Source organism: Cavia porcellus, unplaced genomic scaffold, assembly GCF_034190915.1.
Source record: "Cavia porcellus strain 051 isolate PalLab524CR breed Dunkin Hartley unplaced genomic scaffold, mCavPor4.1 scaffold_3, whole genome shotgun sequence".
Classification (NCBI taxonomy): Eukaryota; Metazoa; Chordata; class Mammalia; order Rodentia; family Caviidae; genus Cavia; species Cavia porcellus.
The window spans coordinates 47,380,932-47,402,076 of NW_026947486.1; the positions used below are offsets into that span (position 1 = coordinate 47,380,932).

Here is a 21,145-nt window from a genome sequence, read left to right on the forward strand (position 1 = left end):
GAAAGTGATTCATGCCTTCTAGTGGCCATAAAAATTAACAGCATTTTTTTATGTGATCTGAATTCTGAACCCAATAATTCCAAGGTACCTGCTGGCACAGGGTTCTAAAATTCTTACTGTTTATGTCTATCACCATTTAGCAACTGGCTGAGATAGACTGAACATTCCTAAGCATATTGGTGTTATTTCTTCTATACTAACTCCACTGCATACTTCTGCTGACTGTTTAGGAAAGCAAAAAGAAGTCCTTCAAAATGCAGTATTTGTGTTTCTGGTTGTGATTTTTATATTTACATGATGGTGTGTTGTGTATGTTGATTGTCTTTGATCTTCCAGATCAGGTATAAATTTAAAATTATTGAGTCAGAAGCCATTCATTAAATTATGCTTAGCACTGATTTTTTCAGTAGCTACTATGTATACTTGGGAATTCTTTTGATGTGGAAAAAATCTAAACTATGAATTGTTTTCAAATGAAATGAAATTTTATGAATACTAAATTTAATATCAAATGAAGTTGATAAGTACTATTTTGTAATTATTTCATTAAACATTTCTTAATTGTAGCTTTCTAGTCTTTTTGTATCATGGAATAGATAATATTTTGACTTTCTCAAAATTTAAAACAGGAAAATTTTCTGCTTGTGACAGTGGTGTACTAGATGACCTGGAACTACTCCCTTACTGAAGGCAATTTAAAATGTTCAAAGGTAATTTACAAAGTCTTCTTCAAACTAGCAAAGATCTAAACAGGGAAGTGAGAAATTACCCAGTAAAGAAATGGGGAAAAATTGAAATTTCAAAGAACTGAGTGATGATTTAGAGCTGCTTCTGCCCAAGAGGGTATGAAATTTTTCTGTAGAGCAAGAGTATACAGCTTCTTTTGGCATGGAGATGAAGATTGTGGTTAACCCTGATTAGAATGTGAGAGCATGAGGGATCTTCATTTGAGAAAAGGAAATTTCCTCTGAGGAAACAATGATCAGTTAAGTTAATGAGGTGTAAAGAACATTTAGAGAGAAGGTTGAAGATAAAAGTTGAGTTTTCTTATCATGAAAGGAACTCCAAGCACAAGGTTGTGAGTTCTATTCCCAGTACAAAAAAAAAAAAAAAAAAAAAAAAAAAAAAGTAACTGCAAGCAAGTGTAGGAAAAACACTTATGGGTATGATGGAGATCAAAGCCTGAGGCAGCCGAGCATGGTGAATGCCTGTAATCTCAGCAATCTGGAGCATGAGGAAGGAGGATCACCTCAGTTTGTGGCTAGTTCATGGTACATAGTGAATTGAAGGCCAGCTTGAACTTCAAAATGAGACCCTGTTTCAGAAAACAAAAACAGAAACAAAAACAAAACCTCCAAACTCAAAGCAAAACAAAAGACCCCCACAAAAACTGCAGGTAACAGATGGTGTCTTCTAGTTCTTATTCTCAGCCTTGTGTATGAGTCATGTCTGCTAGAGGTTATTTGGATTCTATACAGTTCCATTCCAGAGACAGCCTCAGTTCTGCAGTCTCCATGTTGTCTGTTTACCTATGTCCATGCCATACACACCAATCCTAACACTGTAAGTCTAGCTTGCTGAAACTGTCTTATACCCTCTAACTCAACAACAGGTCCAACAATCCAAGACAGATAACCAAAATATGACTTTGGAGAATTTTGGAGAAGCATGAATATGCATTCCATTATAGGGGAAACAGGACAGAGAAATGCCACTTTCCACTTCTGAAAGTTGCAGAAAGTCTAACATCAAGAAATATGAGGAAGAGAACTAGCTTCACATTGTTCTCAAACATAGTGGACATAAACCATCAACCAAAACTATTATAAGCCAATTTTTGTGATTAGGATAACATCAACAGATCCTTCAATGAAATCAACATGCTTTTTCCATTCTAGATAAAGACGATAGTGAGCTTAACATATAGCATTTTAATAAAATATTAGAATTTGCCAGCAATTCCACATCAAAATTTTATTTCTAAGAAATAAGAAATTATTAGAGGTGTGTGCATAGAGAATGCTTTTATCTTGTAACTTTAAAATGTATTAATGTTGGAGAATAATTAAGGTTTTTTCATGGGAATAGGTCACAGTGCTGCACTTTGATCTATTTTACTTCATTCAGGCCTTATCCTTTCCAGCCAAAAACATATAAGCCCCAGAGGACTATTCTGTTAAAATTAAAGTGAAGAAACTACATTATCTTTTCTAGTAATGGTTGAATGTAGTGAGAAGTAAGAATGATACTATCTACATGGACATTCCTTGTTCAACACCCCAGTTCAGTTCCTGCAACTAGAGTGTTAAACGTATTTGTCACTAAATGAGGAATTGTATATAGTATGCACATGGCAATATTCAAGAAGAAATGGTCAAAGGAAATTCCAACTGGAAGACTTTCGTATTTATTTGTGTAACTCTTACATCAGAACTGTAATGTTTAACAGAACATGAAACCACAATATTGTACTGTACAGTACAATCAGAAAAAGTTATAGTATTATGTAAACAAGGTATACTGCACAAAAATCGAGCCTCTATAACAAGATCTACAGAAATGCACAAAAACAAGACAGGTTGCAAGTCTGAGTGGCAGGTCATAAGTCAGAACAGCATGACTCAGTCCTAAGTCTAAACAGTTGTTAAACAGGTGAGTCACCAAACAAGGAATATCTGTAATGTTAATGTCTAGGACAGAAATATTGATAAAGTTCCCTCCCTCAAAATCTATTCCAAATTCTGTCATTAAGGACCAGTAGACTTTATTTATAAATCAACTTATTGAGGACATTTTACACTTATATTTAAAACAAGTAAAATCAGAAATCACCCTTTTATTCCTCAAAGTTCCTGAAAAAGCCCTACTGACTCACTGCTAATTCTGTCACTCAGCTGTCTGGGGATAATTAATTTTATCTGGTATGTGTGTACAAAAAATGGAAGCATTTTTTTTTTCCTTCTGTTTATTTTTTCATCATTTTGAAAGAGGTCTATGATGGCTATGTGGAGAATCATGTACGGTGTAGGACCGGATCATATGACGTCTGGTGAGAAACATAATTTAGGTTTAGTTTGATAGTGAATACAGAACTATCATAAGTATTTCAGCCCATATTGTCTTACATAAAATCATTATTTTAGAACAAAATGTAGGTAACATTTTTATTATAATAATGATAGACAATAGAGTGGTCTTCGGAGAAGGAGGAACTTGAGGTCAAGCCCCAACTCTGGCGTTTGGTAGTTACTATAAAGGACTGAGGAAATTATTTTGCTAAGTTTCAGTTTCTTTTCTGTGAAAAATAGCGTACTATTACCTACCTCTCAAGATTGTTGCATAGATCACATATAATTTGGAGTTAGTATAAAAAGTAGTTTAGAGGAAACAGAATCTGAGTATGGGACACTTTTAGGAAACTGCTGTAATTTTCAAACCTCAATTTTTGTCCCTCCCTTGTACATTACCAACTGTTTGTTCATTTACCTAAACTATAAAGTCACCTGCTCTCTCTGTATCATTTCAACATCTCCTACAATTTATGCTCCAAATTCTTTTCTCAATCTGATAAAAAGTAAAGCAAAGCGCTTTGGTACGCATGGTTTTCAAGTTCAGTTTGCAATTTTCTCCTCCATTCTTGCGTTTGGCAATCAGGCCAGCTGCAAAATGCTTGCAAAAGATTTCCTATTTTAATAAAGAGCAAAACTCAAAAAGAAAACTAATTCAGTCTTTGCAGGGTTTAGGGAAACCTGAAACTTCTCCTGAACCCTGGCCGAGTACTTCAGTTCACTATTCCTGCAAACAGCAAACATCATAAAAATCATTATAGAAGTCTTACGATGTTAAAGTGCTGAGAACTTGAGACTTTTCTTAGTAGTGTCTGGATTTAGCACAGAATTTGCCGTTTCTAGGAAGGGGTATGTTCTAATTTATGTACATTTCTGAGCAGTAAGTTACAGGATTTTTTTTTTTTTTGGAAATAAAAGGTCCTTTCTTCCTTCAAATCTAGTTCAATTCATTGTTTGTTTTTTTCTTTTCTTTTTTTTTTTTCTCCTCCTCCCCCTCTTCTCGAAAAAGGAAGTCAAAAGGAATTGTTTCAACAGATCTCGCGGTGCTATTCGAGATTCTCTATTAAAAAAAAAAAAAAGAAATGATGCAAATGAGCCTGTGCCTTCCGGGGTTTGGGGCTGGACTGCAGTCTTCTGAGCCGGTTGAAAGCAGCTAAGGGCTGAGGCGGGGCCCTGGAGGGCTCCTTTTTTCCCTCCCCCAACCTGCTAATCTCTTTTGGGCCCCTAGCTCCTTTCCAGCCTTGCTGCAGCTGTTTTGCAGCCGTGTTCAGCATCCAAACAGCCGCAAGCCACTGTTCCCAGGATGGTGATCCGTGTATATATTGCATCTTCTTCTGGCTCCACGGCGGTAAGGATAGTGGGAGTCCACGTTTGTTATTCTTCTTACCTACTGGTCTCTTCTGCTCCAGAACCGTTAAATTACTGTTCAGTTGGTAGCTTTTTCTTCGGAACAGTACGCGTCCCTCACACTACTACCTTTCTACCTTTCTTTCTTTGTTGTATCGATTTTATTTTTCCAAGGAGTTTTAAGTGTGTTTGCCTTATGACACTGGGGCCACGTTTCTCCTAAGAAGGAAAAAGAAAGCTACAACGCTGTGGGAAATGGGAGCTGGTGTTACTGGTACTTTAGGTTTAGGTGAAGAAGTCAAATAAAATCCCACGCTGGTGAGTTTCAAGAATGAGGCATTTAGCAAATACGCTTTAAATAATGATGCAAGCAAAAGGAGAGAATTTCTGCAAAGGATGGAAGTACATGTGCTATGACTGATGGAGATTGAGTGGAGGCCTAACGACTGAGGTTCTAGTATTATGTTAAAAGATAAGACCCCTGTAATAAGATTTATTTTTAAGAGTACATAGGAAAAGGGTGTGTAACTTCAGTTTAAAAGCATGTTACAACTGAATAAAATGACAGAGGACACCATTTTTTTTAACTTTTTAACGTGACACATTGTTTCATTTTGAATTTTTCTTTCAAAAGGTTTTACACCTACCATTTCTTAACTGCTTTAAATATTTTGAGAACAGGAAAAGAAGCTAACAAGTAGCTTTTTCTGAAAAGGCAGGCTGAGTTGCTGTTTCTTCAAAAGGTAGGATTTCTTCCTGGATCCGTTTGCTAATTGTTAACTAAGGATAACACTTTTTCAGCAGTTCTGAGGAGGAAGAGAGGATGAACGGTGTGAAAGCTGAATATATCTGCTTTAAAGAAACTGCCTCTGTTCTTCACAACTGAAGAGAAGAGCAGGAGCAGATGTTTGGAGTTCAAGATGGAAGCTATAGGAAAATCTTTCCTTGAGTTTTACAGCAGTAATGATTATGGGTTCTTGGTTTCTTTTCTTTCTTTTTTATGTTTATAGCTATGAAGATTTTCAATAGAATTGAAGGTTATGTGGAATTTCAAGAATTTTGCATCTTGAGTTTTTGACTTTAGCTACTATGTGTGGGCATGTTTGGACAGTTTTGAGACAACCAAAAACTTAAATCTTTGGAGCAAGTTTCAGCTGCAAAAAGGAAAATTTTAAATTTCCTTTGAAATACCACAATATAAGTTATTTATTTTTCATATACATTCTGATATATGAAGGTAAAATTTGAGTTGCTCCGTTTCAATCTAATATAATAATTGTAGTATTTCAAAAACTAGCTCAGTGTATGTAATTATACTCCTAATGAGACTGCACAAGTAAGGTGGTTAGCTATTTTGGGGGGCCCTGAGGTTTCAGTACTGCTATTTATTATTTGCTTTCTCTCTCTTTTACTGCCCTTCCTCACTCGAAAATCATTCCTTTCAAATAGAACAAATGTACCTCTTTCTTTGTTAACATTTAAATTTTTAAAAGTCTTAAAAATTATTGAAACTTCTTTTAACTTCTTTATTGGACTTTGTTGTTAAAAATTACAAAAGGCAGATGTTTATTTTTAATTTTTTTCTTGTGGTTAAAGATTTGTCCACTGTTTCTGTTACTACAGTTAATATGAATGTGTTGTCAGTATTTATTGCTTATTACAGAGATAAATCCTTGCTTTATTATAATTTTCCAATACTTTTAAATGCTAAAACAGTACAAAATAAGCACAATTTAGAGATATCTCCTATATAACATACATAAATTGGGTAGTGATTATTTACTTCAGAAGGGACTCCTCAGTTTGTAATAATAAAATTCTACCTTAAAGTTGGACCAACATTGTTTTCAACAAATGACTTAGAACTTTGGCCTAAGATACCTGACAGAACACAACAATTGCACAAAAGAAGACATTTCTGTAAGTGACAAATTGTATTTGGTATAAAAATCTTTAAAAGTAGCTTTGAATTGGTGTAATATCTGAATGCTTTCAACTCAGTATTGGATGACATAAAAATAACCAGTGTTATATGTTTCACTAAGCAGAGGAGGGTCTGGTAAATAGTCTCTTTTATAACTGCTAAAATTGGAGATAGTTGTAGTATGAATTGTCCACATATTACAGTAAAAATAAATAACTTTTCTTTTTGGTGGTACTCAGTGCACATTACAAAAACAAATGAATAAAATGAAAACTTTTAATTGCCAAATTATGAGTTGCTAGTCACAGCATTTTCTTCATTTAGCTAATGTGGATATAGAATAGCAAACCACAATTCTTCATTTTGTGGTTCTCAACTAATTATATTTTAAGTGATAGAATATTTTGCTACTCTGCTTCTGTATTTATAAATTGAAATTTTATTTGATGTAGGTTTTAGTCCTTGTCATAGCTGCCAATCTTTATTTCAATGCTATTTAAAACTATTCATAAACTACTTGAAAGATCAAAATCAAAAACTATTCACCAAATGAATGGACATACTTTTTGGATGCCCCAAACAGTGAAAAATGGCAAGTTTAACATGACAAATGTAGAGACTGATCAATGTCTTCATTTTAGTGCCCAGCATTTGATGGGCAATTTCCTAAATTCCACAGCAATTAGGGCAAAGATACTGGAATTATTTAGCCCAGTTTAAAGAGGCTTGAGAAGCACATATCTCAATGCAAGTGATTCTTGAGTATTTAAAAATATTTAAAAGTTGCTTAATTATGAGGAAGAATGTATTGTGGATATTTATGAAAGTTTTATAATGTGACAAGAGAGCAGAGTATGTGGATTCATCTCAATACAGGGACTGTTGATAAAGGGTAATGTTCAATAAACCTTAAGATTAATCCTCCTTTGGGATTAGCTTGTGGAAAAATAAAACTCAGACATAATCAGGTTGAGTGTTTTAATACCCTGCAGCTAATATTGAATTTTTTTCTAAAGTACATATTACACAATCAACTATGCATCTTTATAGGGATATTCTTTTGCTTTAACTGAATTATCTAAGGTGAATTTTATGTTTCATTTTTTTACTGATAAAATTAAACACACCAAGAATCTATTGTGATTATCTGATAATCTGTTTGCTTTCAGTTCTACTGCCCTGCTGCCTATGAGATGTCGTAAACCTAGAAGTTAGTTATTTCCTGTAGTCCAGACCAAAATTAAACAAAAAAAACTGTTAGACTGAAGAGCAGATCGTTTATATTAGCTTTTTTTATTAATATGAGAGATAAATCAGAAATTTTACTCTTGGGAAGCAAAGAATGATTTTAAATACAAGAATTTCTTTTTAGCCCAAGTGGCTCACATTTGGGATGTATTAGTTTGGTTATAACTTTGTAGATTGCTCAGATATCTGGCCAAACTTCTTATAAGTTGAAAATGCAGTGTTCAAAAACTGTATAAGTGTTCAGTGCTGCTAGTTTTTTTGTTTGGTTAAACTATTTTATCTGCATGCCTAATCATGGTTTAACTGTAATAATAGTAAAGACTAACACTTGTTTATGCTTCATATACTGTATATCAGGCAGCATGTTCAATGCTTTATTTAAATTATTTAATATAATTCTTACAATAACACTTTGAGGTAAGTGCTACTATTAGTCCTATTTTATGGTATTAGAAAAAGACGCCTCTGAGATCCACAAGAAACGATAGGTATGATGCTTAAAATCAAAGAGCTAGAAATGGCAAACTTGGGAGTAAAATCCAGGTTGTTCTGACTTCAGAACTTGCTTATAAATGCTGTTATTTATAAATCTTCTGTATACAGGCTTTGGATAGATATTATGTCAAAAGAACATTAACACAATTACTGTTATTATTTGAATCTGGAATGTACCCCAAAACTCATATATTGAAGGCCTGATCTTCAGTGTACCAGTCTTGGAGTGGAGTTTTTGGGAAGTGATTAGATTATACTCTAACTTCCTCAATGAATTAACTACTGAAGAACTCATAGTTTGATGCACTACTTAAAAGTGTTAGAAACTATAAAAAGTTAACCTAATTGGAGGAATTATGTCATTGAGGGTGTGCCCTGAAAGGGTATTTATTTTTTCCCCTGCCCCTGATCTGCTTTCTTTGCTTCCTGACCTCCATGAGTTGAGCACCTTTATCTTGTCACATCCTCTCTGGCATGATAGTATGTGTCACTACAGGTCAACAAACAAGCAATGAATCCCCAAAAACTGAGCCAAAATAAATTTTTCTTACTTTAAGTTGAATGTATTTTGCTATAGTTATAGAAAATGCAATTGTCATTTAACTTGGGATGATGCTTGACTAGGCAAATGTTCTCATCCATAATCTGTACTTGAGTGTGAGTTGGGGGTGAATATGGAGAACAAAAAGGGAAGATAGTAGCACCATTTTAAACTTGTTTTTTGCATATAAAGTAGCATAATCAAGACCATATTTTTATTAGTGCCACATCTTACTATTTTTTACATTTAAAAAAGTTATGAGTACATGTTGACAGCACATAATTCCACTTCTAGGTACATTTCCAAGGCAACATTTTAAAATAATTCTTGTCTTTTGCATAATATCCTGTGCTGCATGTTGAATTTTTGTGACTTTCTCTTTTCTCAAAAGTGTCTTTGCAAGGGTATATATATATATATATATATATATATATATACCATCATGATTAAAGGGGGGCTTTTCATGATTTTATTAGTGCATGTTTGCAGTACATAATTCTACTTCTAGCTGTCTTCCCAAGACATTTTAAAATAATGCATGTCTTTTTTTATGATGGCCTGTGCTACATGTGGAACTTTTATGTATTCTCGTCTCTGGAAAGTGTCTTCGTGAAGCTATATACCATCATGATTAAAAGATGGCTTTTCATGAATCTTTAAACCTTCTAAATTGAGAGGCTTATTGCTATAATTTATAAACTCTGGTTTTAGACTCTATAGTTTTTGAGTTTTGTTCCTTCTTCTTAGTCTTTTCTGGAAATTAGTTCCACAAATGGTGGAACAACCATTTCTGCTTGGAGAATTTTCAACAATTAGTCAAGGCAAATAGAACTTCACCTTTTAAACACCAGAGGATAGTCATTTGAGGTAATAGCCACTACATGAGAAAATTTTACATGTTTATTTATGCATCACCGCTCAGGCAGTTAATTCTCAATATTAAAATGTTAACAGTAAACATGAATTATACTAGTGTGGTTTTCGGCACCATTCTCTAGTTTTATACTTGAAAGTTGATTTTGAAGGAAGACAAAGATAGGAAGTCATTTAATTTGTTAAAATATGATAAATTGTCTCACTTTAATCTCTCATGCAAGTATCAGGTTTAGGTGACAGTAATATTAAAGACTAATATTCATAGGGAATTTACAGTGTGCCAAGCATAGTGATAAGAACCTTATATGCATTTTAGCATATAATTCGTGTGTGACAGTTTGGTGAAGTCAATATACCTATTACCCACATTTTTAAAGAAGAAAATTAGCTAAGACAGTTATCAATGTCATAGATGTAGCAAAGCACCCCCAGATTTATCTGACAAACTTCATTATGGAAAAAATTGACTCTAGAAAATTTTGTTTGTACACATTAGTTTCATACTATGAAATGGATTTTTTTTAGTCATAAGAAAGTCATAACCGAAGTTTTTATAACTTATGGCAATAATACTTGGAGTAAACATGTTTGAAAGAAGAGCTATACTTCTGTTTTATAGTTAACTGGGTAATGCTTTTCAAATCCCCTAATTTCTATAAGGTCAAATTGGGAAGGAATATTTTTATGGTCAGTAGCCTACTCTGTCTTCATATTCATTAGGTGAATTAATTGAATGAATACCTGTGCACAATTGCAGTGGATTCATTATTAATATTAGAGCCAATTGTGGTAGAATGAATAATGGCCTTCTAAAGATATACACATACTAATCATTAGAATTTGTGATTGTATTGGCTTATAACAAGAGAGATTTTGCAGACGTTAATAATTTTGAGGTGAGAGAACATATCTGACTACCCAAGAAAGCCCAGTGTCATCCCAATTCATTATGAGTGAACAACAGAGTCAAGAGAGTCAGTATTACAGTGCTACTACATGAGAATGATTCCATCGGCATTTCTGGTCTGAAGATGGAAAAAGGAGATAAGTCAAGTAATTCAAGCACCTGCTAAAAGTTGGAAAAATCAACAACAACCCAAATTCTCCTTGGAGCCTCTGCAACGGAATCCAACCTTGTCAGTACCTTGATTTTGTCCTAAAGAGACCTGTATGCAATTTTTAAACTCCAGAAATTGAAGATAATAAATTTGGGTTGGTTTAAGCCATTAGGTTTGTGGTAACTTGTTCCAGAAATAACAGGGAATGAATATACCAGGGTTCACACAGTCTAAGTGCTCCCTGACATACTATAGGGAATTTAAGACAAGAAGTTCTAGAATATTACCACTAATGAAGAGGCAGTATGAGATTTCTATAGGAAACAATTGGGTATTTTTTTCCAGTGATTTCATTTCGAAGAATCTTGAGTGTTATGGATATCAAAGCTCTGAAATACCTAATCTGGCAAAAAATAATTACTCTTGTCTGCCTGTTTTTGTGACATATAACTTAGTAGAGTCAGCATTTTATGGATTTCCAGTATAATTTATGTCCTTATGAACAATTTCTGACAGTGCAATGTAAATAGCTGAAGAAACAGCTTGACAGAAGGAAAACCATTGCAAGTCTGTCTTGAATGTTTTTTACTTCAAGAAATTTTAAACAAGACTTATTTTTCTATACCTAATATCTTTGTGAGTAAGCTAGTGTTTCACATTTGACCTATGGCAATTAGCATTTTACATAGTATTTGTTTTATTAGCTCCTCTCACAGCTTATGAAGAGGGCAGTCCATAGGAAATTTAGTTTACATGGTGATAGTCATCAATGATAGGCAATCCTTTTGGAAGACATAGTATTAATTACTACTGAAATTTGGGAATCTTGAGTGTTATGGATAGAATTTGTAGTCATATTTTAAAAAATAAAACAACCAAATTGGTAACTCTTTTAGGGGAAGTTTGTGGTTTGTATTCATTTCTGCTGTCTAAAATTCATTTCTAAGAGCTATGGAGAAAGTGTCAGCAATTTGTTAACAAAGATTTACTAGTAATTAAGGAGTTTCTAGTACTGCGGTGTAGCACAAAGAATATTGGACTGGAAGTAAAACGTTCAGTTCCTAAGTTTCAGTTCCATAATTCGTAGCTGTGCTAGATTCTGCTAATCTCCATGATCTCAACTCAAAAAATGAGTGTACTGACCCTGATAACTACCTGTGCCATGAAATCATTGGAATGCTCAATACATATACACATATATGTATGTATATGCATGTGTATATATGTAAATGAAAATTATGTATAAATATTCACTTATTTATCAAGTATATTTTGAGCATTTTCTCTTTTCTTGGCTTTGTGCTAATCTCTGGGAATTTAGGAGTGAACTACATTTGACACAAGTTTTTTTTCTAGTATGTGTTTTTTTCCCTCCATGCTCATTAAAAACATTTAAAACAATGGTGTAGACTATACTTTCAAATAATTGTTTACTTTTCCACTTTAGATTTGTGGGACTTTTGTCAGAGGTTGAATAACTTATATTTTATGTCTTACCTGATTTCATCTGTACAAATTATTTCTTGTGAATTCAGAACAATTCTGTGCTTAATCGTTGTGAAGTGGAGGGTGAAGCAGGAGGATCACAAGTTTAAGCCCAACCTGAACTACTTAGCAACTTAGGATGACCCTGTCTCCAAAAATATAAAACAGAGTATGGAACTGGTGATGTAGACCAGTGAGAAAGCTCGGGGTTAAATGGGAGGAGGGTAAGAGAGAGAGAGAGAGAGGACATGAAGTTCTAGGTATGTTAAAACTCATCAATAAGAAACAATATCCTGCAGAAATCTACTCTTCTTTTAAAGAAATAAACTAGACAAAAAGGGGGAAATGACAGTAAATCTTGTGTTTTCTTTTATTTTCTTTATTTTGAAGGTACAAAGCCAATCGAGACAATGCAGTGAAATTGGTATAGAATTTTAGAGCAGGATACCAGGACAACAGTAATAGATACCATAGTATATCTTGTTATCTTCCCAGTAGTTGTCCATTCAATCAGGTATAGCAAAATCAAACCAAAAACAGAACATTATAAAACCTATCAAGACAGAATATTGAATAGAGAATGACAATTCATCAGAACAAAGCAAAACAGTGAAAACAATATTTGCCTTTGCAATATAGCAAATCCCCCGTATTTGCTTTATTGCAGAATCTACCCAAGAGATGCTCAGACTAGCCCCAGGTCAGCACAATCAACCCCACAATACAAGCATTTAGTTGCTTTATGTGCCTTAGTTGCTATCAAATCTGGCTGTCCTGGACACCATCCAGTTGCTAACTAGGGAAGGGAGACATGGACATTTGATTTTCAACCCACGCGCCAGTAGGCTCACTGGAGACACTGACTTGTTCTTTCCCTGGGTTGCCCGCGGCTCTATCGCGGCACTGTTTACCAGGAAGGAGGGCTTGTTGCTTCCTTGCCCTGTCCCCCAAGTTCAAACATGGCGGGATCTTGGGAGACACTGACTTGTTCTCTTGCTGGTGCACCCCTGCTCCATTGCACTGCCACCGTTTGACTAGAAAGAGGGCTTGTTGCTTTCTTGCTCTGCCTCCCAACATTGTTGAATCTCGGGAGATGCTGACATCTTATTTACATAGTTTCTTTTAATTAAACATGCATCGTAAAGAAAGTACGGACACTGAGTAAATGCATAAATAAATATACAATTTCTTCTTTTTTATGGTATGGAAAAAAGTAAAACAGACTGTCATAACAATATAGTAGGAGAATAACAATATTTAATATTTAATATATTGTTTAGTGTTATCTCTAAAGTAATTACTACGAGTACAACATATGGGCATAAAAAATTCTCCAAATGATAATAGCACAAACCTTTCTTTTAATTAAATGTAAGAAACTAGTAGTATAGCTATCTTGTATTTTTTCCTTTTCCCTTCCTTTCCCTTTTCTTCCATCCTAGTTCTTTTTTTTTCTTCTAAACAGCTTCTTCCCATTTCAATATCTATTGTGCACTTTGATCCTTATTTACACTTTTAGTTTCTCATACCTGAGAGACAATAAGATGTTTACATGTGTAAGTCTGATTTATTTCACTTATGGGTATGGTCTCAAGTTGTATGCATTTACCTGTAAAAATCTCAGGTTTATAGTTGAATAATACTCCATTGTGCAAGGAAACCACATCTTTTTTATCCATTCCTGGGTTGATGGACATCCGAATTGTTTCCAAGATTTAGCTACGGTGCTACACATGTATGAATGAGTGCTACAAAGGATGAGTACAAGGTTTAGTGTGAGAGTATAAAAAAGATTTACTTTACATAGTTTTGTCAAGGAAGGTCCATTATAGAGGTGATATTTTAGCCCAGTCCTGAGGGAAAGAAGAAAAAATCAGCTAAGTAATATACAAACAAAAGGACATGTGAGTAGAGGAGTAACAACTATAAAGAACTATGGGAGGAAATGAACTTGGTATATTTGAGGAATATAGGTATGGCTGGAGCTGATATAAAAATATGCAAGAGAATTTAAGTTGTAGTCATATAGAAGATGAGTAGAGCCTTGAAAACACGATTATAAACTTCACAAGTTCTAAAGCCCTCTACAAGTTTAAAGCAGAGATGTTATAATTGTCTCTGCTGTCATCAGTATAATATACATGCATTCTTTCATCTTTGCAATTTGTGGCCCTAACTCTTGAAAAATGGTGATAAATCTTTGGTTTCCTATATATCTATTTTGATTCTGAGGGAAAACTGAGTTTCCCTCACTTATTATGAGATCAGAAATATCCTAGGTTTCTTCCGTAGTTACTTTCTTCCAGAGGATGTTATTGACATTTCAGTATTTCTAACTAGGTCACCGAAGCTCAGTGCTCATTAGAACCAAATGGTGATTTGTTGAAGGCCAGAATATGTAGTAGTTGGTGGTCTGCAGCTCTTCAGGGAAAAAAGTCAGAAAAACCATGTTGAAGCACCCTTGGAAAATTCATGCAGAAATAGTCTGTCTCTGTCGTTCATCCTGTCTCCTTTTTCTATCTCCCTTTCTCTTTCTCTCCCTCCCTTCCTTTTCCTCTCTCAATGCTTTCACTCTTACTTTTTCTTGCAAATGGAAGCCTTTTTGAAAAAATGCCCGTGCAATGGATTAGCTCACTTTTCAGAAGCCCAGCTGCACATGCCAGTGAACGTTTCTTGTATTGTGAAATATGGTTCAGTCTTTCCTTCTGTTTAGGCTTGGGAGATTAAATCCTCAATATACTTATAAATTAGGATACAACCTTGCCCTATATGACTGATTTCTTACTTCATCTTAATTCTGGTTCTGTCAAAGCATATCTTTATTTAAAATTTTGTTGTTTTTTTCTCCATAATTTTTGCTTTAATGTGTAGTTTAAAAATACTTCTGCTATGGTTTATTTATCCTCTCCTGAACTCATGTTGAAATATAATTGCCATTGTGACACTATTGAGAGATATGACTTTTAGGAGGCCTTGGAGACTCTCCCCTCATGAATAGACTAATGCCATTGTTACTACAGTAGTGACTTCATTACTGTAGTAGTGAGTGCTTCATAAAAGATTGTTTGTCTGTCTGTGTCTCTCTTTTCTTCCATTCAGTAATTCCTGCCATGTGAGATGCTGAAATAATGAGAAGGCCTGCACCGGATTCCAGTACCTTGATCTTGTCCTTATCCACCAGAACTGTGGGGAAATAAATTTCTATTCCTCACTAATTATTCAGTTTGCCATATTTTGTTACAGGAGCAAAAAGATGATTATTCAAAATATTTAAAAATCTTTATGGCTAATGTTTCTGGTGCCTTTTTAAATTTTGTGCTCAAGTTGACTATCTTACTCCTCTCACTGGAGAATATCATAATCATGTGACCCACTTGTGGTAGTGAGATACAGTTTCTATGAGAGTGTGAATATAGAAATCTCCCATAGTAGTAGAATTTTTATTATATATTGAGACAATAAATAATAAAAAGTTATCATGCACTTGGTATACTTCAAAATCTCATATTAGAAAACTGGTTTTATGATCGATTACAAAAAGGTATTTATTCTGTGGACGATGTTTTGTATACAGAGAGCTTTGAGGGCTCCCTACAGTAACTTTGTTGCATACTCTGTATCATAGACTAGATATTGCTGCTAGAAGAATTCAGATAGTATAAAGAAAATTAGTGTGTCTAGAATATGGAAAGGTAAGACTGGTTTGGGTTAAAAGAATGAGTAGGATAAAGGAGTAGATGATGTGGAAAGGCACTGAATCCCAGCCTGAAAGCCAAGAATGATTTATTTTTTTCTCTTGTTTTATGCTTATATCTCTATGAAGTGCATATATTATAACCATTTTACATATAAAAATCTTAGGGGGGTTGATTAAATTGCCCAAAGTCTGATAGCCCAGCAAGAGTAGAGCTAAGATCTATATCCAAGATTTGACATTGCCATTATTCTAATATAAAAAGCAAAATTCAACTACCCTTAATGCTGATAATTAAACTGTAAGTTTACACTGGTAAGCCTGGAGTGCACAGAAACTATTGATGTTTGCTTTTGTGCTTCCTTATTTGGCGGGTTCCTAATGCTTAGAAGCTTTTGAATATCCTTTTGAAAAATTTTTTGTTTTCTCTAACCTATCAATCATTCAAACCATTATTTCATCTTTCACTCATTTTACTATTAATGTGTCTTCTTTACTCTCTTATAATTGTCCAGAATAATCTATTTTTCATAAGTCAGTCATCTCAAGCAAGTCACAAAAATGTAGGTCATCCATTGATTGGCCTTTTGAAATTCATCAGATTACATTTCCCATTACAATTGTGTTGAACCAATGTAGAAATAACTTAAATTTTTCACTTACGCAGAATAAGAAAATGAACATAAGATCAATTCTGCACTGTGTATTGAAAAAATACAGGTTAAGAATATTTTCCTCATTTACTGTTTTTTTTTTTTTTTTTTGGTACCAGGGATCAAACTCATGACCACATGCTTGCAAGGCAGGCACTTATGCCACTGAGCTAAATCCCCAGTCCTTTATTTACTCTTTAGTTTTCCCTCTTGCAAACTGCATGTATTACCAGTTTAGTATTTTCATTTTTAAGATTTAACTTATTAATTTTCATTGTTATTCTGAGTAGTTTGCACCTATATATTACCATTATATGTGATTGCTAATTATACTGCTTTATGATTTATGTTATAGTAAAATAGTCTCTATTGTGACAAGATATGTGATAATAAATAGCAATCATTCTTACAGAAGTTTCAAAGTTCTTAGATGAAGCATCATTGGAACTATACATCTTTTTAAATTTTATTTCCCTCTAAAATAAAGGTCCCTAAGTCTGTAGGCATATGATCACTTTATGAAGAATGCATGTGTCTGATCATACAGGTTTACCAGATATATTCAAATATCATGAAAGAATGTGATTCTGGGTTTTGGGCTCTGTCTCTTTTCTTTGTCATTTGGATTTTTGTGGTGATAAGTTAGACTCATGCTAGCAGTTGTGAATATTTATGAGCTGGCAAATCATCTTGAGACATCTAGGTTTCGAAAGACTATAGAGTAATTAATAGCAGAGACTTTGAACCAGTGATCACACTACAATTTACTGGTGCTTATCTTGAGTAGGTTACTTAACTTTTCCCTCTGATACTATTTCTTTACTTGTCAAATGAGGTTACTAATACCTTTTCTAGAGCTGGATGTGGTGGTGCATACCTTTAATGCCAGCACTCTAGAAGACTCACATGGGAGGATCTTAAGTACAAACCCAGCTAGGCAGTTTAGATTTACAGAAAGACCCTATCTTAAAAAATAAAGTTCTGGGAATGTAGCTCAATGTGAAGGCCTTGGTTTCAATCCTCAGTATTGCAAGTAGCAGTAATAATGAAAATACTAACCTTTCAAAATTTTTTGAAGAATAGGAGTTATTGTGATATGCTTCATGTTGTTTTTAGTGGTAACTCACTAAGTGGAAAAGTAACATCGTTATGATAATGATTATGTCTAACTTTAGCAAAGGAAAGTTCAAAACACCTTGAGAGTTTAGGATCTAGAATGAATGGCAGAAACTGCTAGTACCAAATTCAGAAAGGTAGTCACTTTACTCTCTTGGCAAGTTTTACAGGTATTCCTAGTTTTCAGAATCCAGATCCTGGAAAGGTATAAGAAAAAAGACAGAGGTTAGAGACTTAGAGACTTAGAGTTTAGAGACTTTTTAATGGTGGGCCTTGTTAAATTAAAGTAAATGGATGCTTCTGAAAGGCTGACATGAAAACTTGCCTAGTTGACAGAATTTACAGTGTAAACAAGGGGTACAAAATAGTGCATCAAGTGAATGGTGAATGGTGAATGGTGAAGTAATTCACTGTTTCTCAGTATGATTTACATACCGCTCTCTTTTACTTAGAGCTTTAAAAATACAAAGCCCAAGTGCTAGATTTATACTCCTAAATTATATTCCTTGTCATACTAAGTTTTAGACAACTTTTTGTGTGACAAAAACAGGTCAATTTGGATTTAAATCTTTGTTTTGCCACTTATCTGGCCCATAGTTGTCATTCTTATATTTTACTTCAAACTCAGTACTTGCTTTTTTAAGATAATTATATAACCCACAACAACTGTATATATCCAGTGAAGTAATTGCAATCACTCATTGTTTGCTTTTAGACTTTTAATTATCATTGACTCTCCGTTTCTATATTTGTATAGTTTTCTAGTGGATGACTATTTTTTATTCCTTTTCTTCTCCTCAATCTCTGGTCTTGTCTGACTACCAGTTTTATCCAGCTTCTATGTGGTCTAATTTACTATCCAAGTAACCAGATACTCAGTGCTATTTAATTTTTATTAGTATATCCAATGTAGGGCCTTTATGTTACACTTAACACCAGGTACAGACTAGAATACAAAACTTCATTTACTAAATCCTAGAGAATATTGACTTGTACCTTAGTGCTGATTATGTCCTATCTTTGTGTAGCATGAAACAGCACATGTGGCTGAGCATGGAAAAATTAGACACGAGGCTACATTTAAGGTAGAAATCTGGCAGTGATTTTCATAATCAAATAGGAAGGGACAGGGGATTTCTGAAAGCAGAACAGTAATAACAAATATATGACTGGGGAGCATCAAACAACTCAAGTAAGATGTATGGTAGTAAAGGAAAAATCAAAGGATTTTTATTCAGTTAATTTTTATTTGATTATAAAGCTGATTTAAACCTATTATATGTTTACACACTAATGGTCGTAAAAATCTGTGAAGGGAACTAGACTTCTAAATGTCTTTTGAACATTTAAAAACTGTTGCACAATTTAATGTCACACATATGACCAAATGTTTCATAAGTGGCATAGACAATTTTGAATGAAACTTACTGATTTGAAGACCACTACTGGCAATACACAATATAGCCTTTTTCACATATAGGATTCATAGTAATAGTAATGGCAACAACTAACATTGGATGATTCTATGTTTTAGATATTGTTTTAAGCATTAAACAACATCCATTAATTAATGGATTATTAATTAATTTAATCCATTCAGTTTTTTTTGTTGAAGTTTTTTATACTGCCAACAGTTGATTTTTCATCTGGACTTCTAAAATCCTTGCATCTAACATACTTGTTTCTTCTATACACATCTTCACAATTCATTATAGAATATGGACTGCTCCAACACACCCTTCTGCCATGGCCTTTCACCCTGATATTCATGCCTTAGATACTGCCAATCATGTACTGCATCCCCTGTAATGGTTAGCTAAATGAAACCTTACCTCAAGTTCTAGGAAAGCTGATGAATACTTGGGTAGTAGATCTCATAGGTACCAGAGATAGTCTGCTTTGTTTGAATTCTCTGTTGCACCATTTTTTAACTGTGTTCCCTTGGGCAAGAGATTTAATAGTTATGCATACTGTTTCCTCATCAATTAAAATGTTATGACACGTAAAATGCTTAGTGTGATGTAAAACATATTGTTTAAGTATTAAAAATATATAATTTCTATAAGTATTGTGTAAAATTAAGTTTAGAGTCCTACTGAAATGTTTTCAAAAAAGCAATGGCATACTCTTAAACTCCCTGAAGTCTTAGAGTATGAAATAAGAACTAAACTTGCAAGATTTGGAGGGTGGCTTTTTTTTTTTTGCTGGATATTTCATATAACATTAACTGAAGAAAACTTCAAAAACTATTAGTTTTGAATTTCTGTTTTAAATACCTATAGTAGTATAACCACAAATTTCTAAATTAGTTTTCAAAACTCACCTGTTTTTCCTCCAAGAACAATAGAATTTTTTTTTATAAATAATTCCCCACATTCTGAAAGGCTGTGAATATGTATTGGCTTCTCTATGTTCCCAAATAAATTTGGTCACTGAAGCGCTGGTGTTAAAAAGGCGTAGTATTCTTCAATGAGGAATTACTAATAAATATGCATCATGCATATCTTTATTCATAACTGTTAAAGAAAGCAAATAAATATTTTGCAACAAACATTCCTGAGATATTAATGTCTTGGTGGATATCAAAAAATTTATCAGTGATTTGTTTTTGTGCCTGGAGCTAGAATAATTCAGTCTGAGTTGATTAATTTTTGAAGAATCCAGGATTTAAATGTGTGATGGATTTGCTGTACAAGTTCTATAATATTTTGTTCAGCCGGGTGATGAAATACATATTTACATTACTCAGCACTACATTTGATGCTCAGATTAGCTTCCCTTTCAGAAAACTCTTAAGACAGGAATGGAGAGCTCTATAATAGCCAAAGTAAGTTGTAGATGATAGATGTTGGTAGAAGATTGTTTACGAACTCTTGCATTTGTGCACATCTTATGAGCAAAGGGACTGACTACCTTTGTTCTGTATCTTTTTTTTTTTTTTTGTCTTTTTTTGTGCTTATCGGTACCGGGGATCGAACTCACGACTGCCTGCTTGCAAGGCAGGTGCTTATGCCGCTGAGCTAAATCCCCAGCCCCAGTTCAGTATCTTTTTAAAAGATGCAAAAAACTTTTAAAGATATACCATTTTTCTCCAAAGCAAAGCACAAGTTTGGTCACTGTATACAGTATAAGTTTATGTTACCTAGCCTTAGCCTTCTGTCATCCTATAGAAATTGAGGATCAGGGAACAAATACATGAAAATACTGATACTCTCGCTACTGCTATGTCTGTAGCCTGAGAGTTTCATGTTTTCTGCCAGTATCCTTAGTATTATGACAGGCTTGCTTGTTAGTTTGGAAGTAATATAAAATCTCAAAATTCCTCAATATTTTTATTGTAGTTCTTTTTAAAAACTTTGGTGATCCTGGTTGTACTGTTTCTCAGATTGGCCTTGGACTCATTTTGTAGCCCAGGATGGCCTCAAACTAATGATGCTCCTGCCTCAACCTCCCATGTTGAGATTGCAGGCATGTCTTACCAATCCAGCTTTGTCCATAGTCTCATTTCTGGGCATTCTGTTGTTCTTGATAGGCATAGTCCAAATAACCATGATGGCAATTAAATTACACAGGAATTCGAATTATGTGAGCCAGATTTCAAAAACAATCTTTGTTTACTTCTTGCACCATTTGACTCTAA

General features: G+C 34.0%; 1 protein-coding gene across 1 annotated transcript in view; it reads left to right on the top strand.

Annotated features, from left to right (window-relative positions):
• The first annotated feature begins 4,176 nt into the window (after positions 1–4,176).
• Sh3bgrl (SH3 domain binding glutamate rich protein like) overlaps positions 4,177–21,145 on the top strand; it is a 61,941-nt gene continuing 44,972 nt past the window's right edge. The window contains exon 1 of the mRNA XM_063246137.1: positions 4,177–4,416. Coding sequence (XP_063102207.1) covers positions 4,372–4,416 — 45 coding nt within the window. The 5' untranslated portion in view covers positions 4,177–4,371. The remainder of the gene's footprint in view (positions 4,417–21,145) is intronic.